Source organism: Sinocyclocheilus anshuiensis, unplaced genomic scaffold (genome assembly GCF_001515605.1).
Source record: "Sinocyclocheilus anshuiensis isolate Anshui unplaced genomic scaffold, SAMN03320099.WGS_v1.1 scaffold2168, whole genome shotgun sequence".
Classification (NCBI taxonomy): Eukaryota; Metazoa; Chordata; class Actinopteri; order Cypriniformes; family Cyprinidae; genus Sinocyclocheilus; species Sinocyclocheilus anshuiensis.
Genome location: NW_015546037.1, coordinates 1,113,198 through 1,115,239, shown reverse-complemented (window position 1 = coordinate 1,115,239; position 2,042 = coordinate 1,113,198). Strand labels below are relative to the sequence as shown.

Genomic DNA, 2,042 nt, shown 5'->3' with positions numbered 1-2,042 from the left:
CCCGCAACCTTTGGGTTACGAGTCCGACTCTCTAACCATTAGGCCACGACTTCCCTAAATCGTGGGATTTAGACCACATTTAGGCCGTTAGGCCTAAACCTAAAATTAACAGTGTTATTAAATTATTTGTGTTTTTAAAGATTGACTTTAGATGAGCATTAAATGACATTTATATACACCATTCATAGTGTAAACATTTTGGGGTCAAATATGACAGAGACATGACTTTACAGTCTTGAGATTCACTCATTTATTTAGAAAATGTAAAACCAAACTGATTTATTTTCAGAACTGTATATTGATTTTATATTGCAATAAATACCTGTAATAATAATTGTGCCCAAAAGTGAGCAAAACCATAGAACAAAATCTTCTAAAACTTACATTTTATACTGTAAAAACAGTATAAAATAAAGTCATTTTGTTAAATTATAAAAATGCAGAAAGTTTTCTGCTAAGGTTTCTATAAGATTATAGTAGATTATTGTATTTATAATTAGCTGTATATAAAAAAAAACAATAAAAGTCTATGCGGTGTCCCATTTACATAACTAAGTAAAGGTGTGTGTGTAAGAGATTTTCACATTCATTTTGTCAGCGTGCATCTGTGGGAGCAGTTTGTAATTGCCCTCTGTGTGTAGCGCGTCTGCAGGAGCGATTAGCCGCGCTGCAGGAGCAGCATGAGGAGGAGCAGTCCTCTTCACGGCAGGAGGTGCTGCAGTTACAGGATGAGCTGCAGCAGGCCTGTGAGCAGAGACAGGAGGCGCAGCGGGAGGTGCTCAGACTCAGGGAGGCGCTGGAGAACACCACCTCTGCTAAAGTAAAACAGCTTATGGGCTCATATTAATTAAGAGATTGCATGAAATGTTTGTGTGTAAAGATTATTAAATGAACCCATTCAGTTTTCAGGTGAAATGGAAACTAGTATTTATTTATATATTTAGAAACTATTTTAAGCAGTGTTTTTAGTGTCATGTATATGCTATTATAGTTTTCACTAATTAATTATTAATTAATTTAATATATAAATTAATTATTATTTTTGAATTCATTTATATTGTAATTTTTTAATTTTAATTTTGCATACATTTTTAGTAATTCTGTTATGTGCATTTGTCATCTTTGTTTGTTTTAATTCTTTCCTAAATATTTTAATATTAGTTTTTATTTTCGTTTTATTTCAGTTAGTCATTTTAGAACTACAAGGTCATATTAAAAAAGTTTCCTTTTCACCCAATCAGCCTAATTTCACTTTCAGATTTCTTTATTTTAATTAACGGAAACGTTTTACGATAACAACAATTTTCAAAGAGTTTTCAAAGAGTGTATATTCATGTTTTTCCCAGTTCAACCAATGAATCTTTATAATGTCATAAGTAAAATAGTTATTTCTATATCAGTTGATAGTTCTTGACCTCTGAAACTGTTCGCAGATGAAGGAGCAGATGGCGCGGGAGACCACAGCACTCTTGGAGGCTGAGCAATCCCACAATGCACTGCTGCTGAGAGTGGAGGAGATGGAGAGAGTGGTGGAGAGGGAGAGAAGACAGGTAAACTGAAGAAAAGACTAGTAAAGGTTCACATTCTCTCATTTATCGTGATCTTACTTCTTATCTGATTGATAAATGTACTTAAATGATCTTGAATCATGTGTCTTGTTGAGAAGAGGCTGCTTCTAAATGATCAGACCTTCACCTGATGGACGATAAAATGGGCCAAAACAAAACAACTAATTTAAGCTTTCTGCCCACTGTTTGCTGGTGTCTTGTCAGGTGGAGGTTCTTCAAGCAGACTGTCACGCCTTACGTACTGACAGACAGGCAAACAGGGCGGAGCTAAAGAAGAGGGAGGAGCTAATTCTGGGCCTGGAAAGAGAGTGTCGGGAGCTTCGAGACCAATCCGGTCAGAAACACTGAATTATGGGACATTTTAAACTATGTCTATACTACAGTATGTCTGTTGGTTGTGAAACTAAAGTGTTTTGTTTCCTCTCAGGAGTGAAGGAGACTCTGATATCACAGCTGACCAAAGAGATCAAGGTA

The 2,042-nt window shown here is 35.7% G+C and overlaps 1 protein-coding gene across 1 annotated transcript in view; it reads left to right on the top strand.

Annotated features, from left to right (window-relative positions):
- The window catches only part of LOC107698855 (coiled-coil domain-containing protein 150-like), a 14,218-nt gene that overhangs the window by 1,159 nt on the left and 11,017 nt on the right, over positions 1-2,042 (top strand). Inside the window, exons 3-6 of the mRNA XM_016499984.1 lie at positions 642-820; positions 1,434-1,550; positions 1,773-1,902; positions 1,996-2,039. Of these exons, the coding sequence (XP_016355470.1) occupies positions 642-820; positions 1,434-1,550; positions 1,773-1,902; positions 1,996-2,039 (470 nt within the window). The remainder of the gene's footprint in view (positions 1-641; positions 821-1,433; positions 1,551-1,772; positions 1,903-1,995; positions 2,040-2,042) is intronic.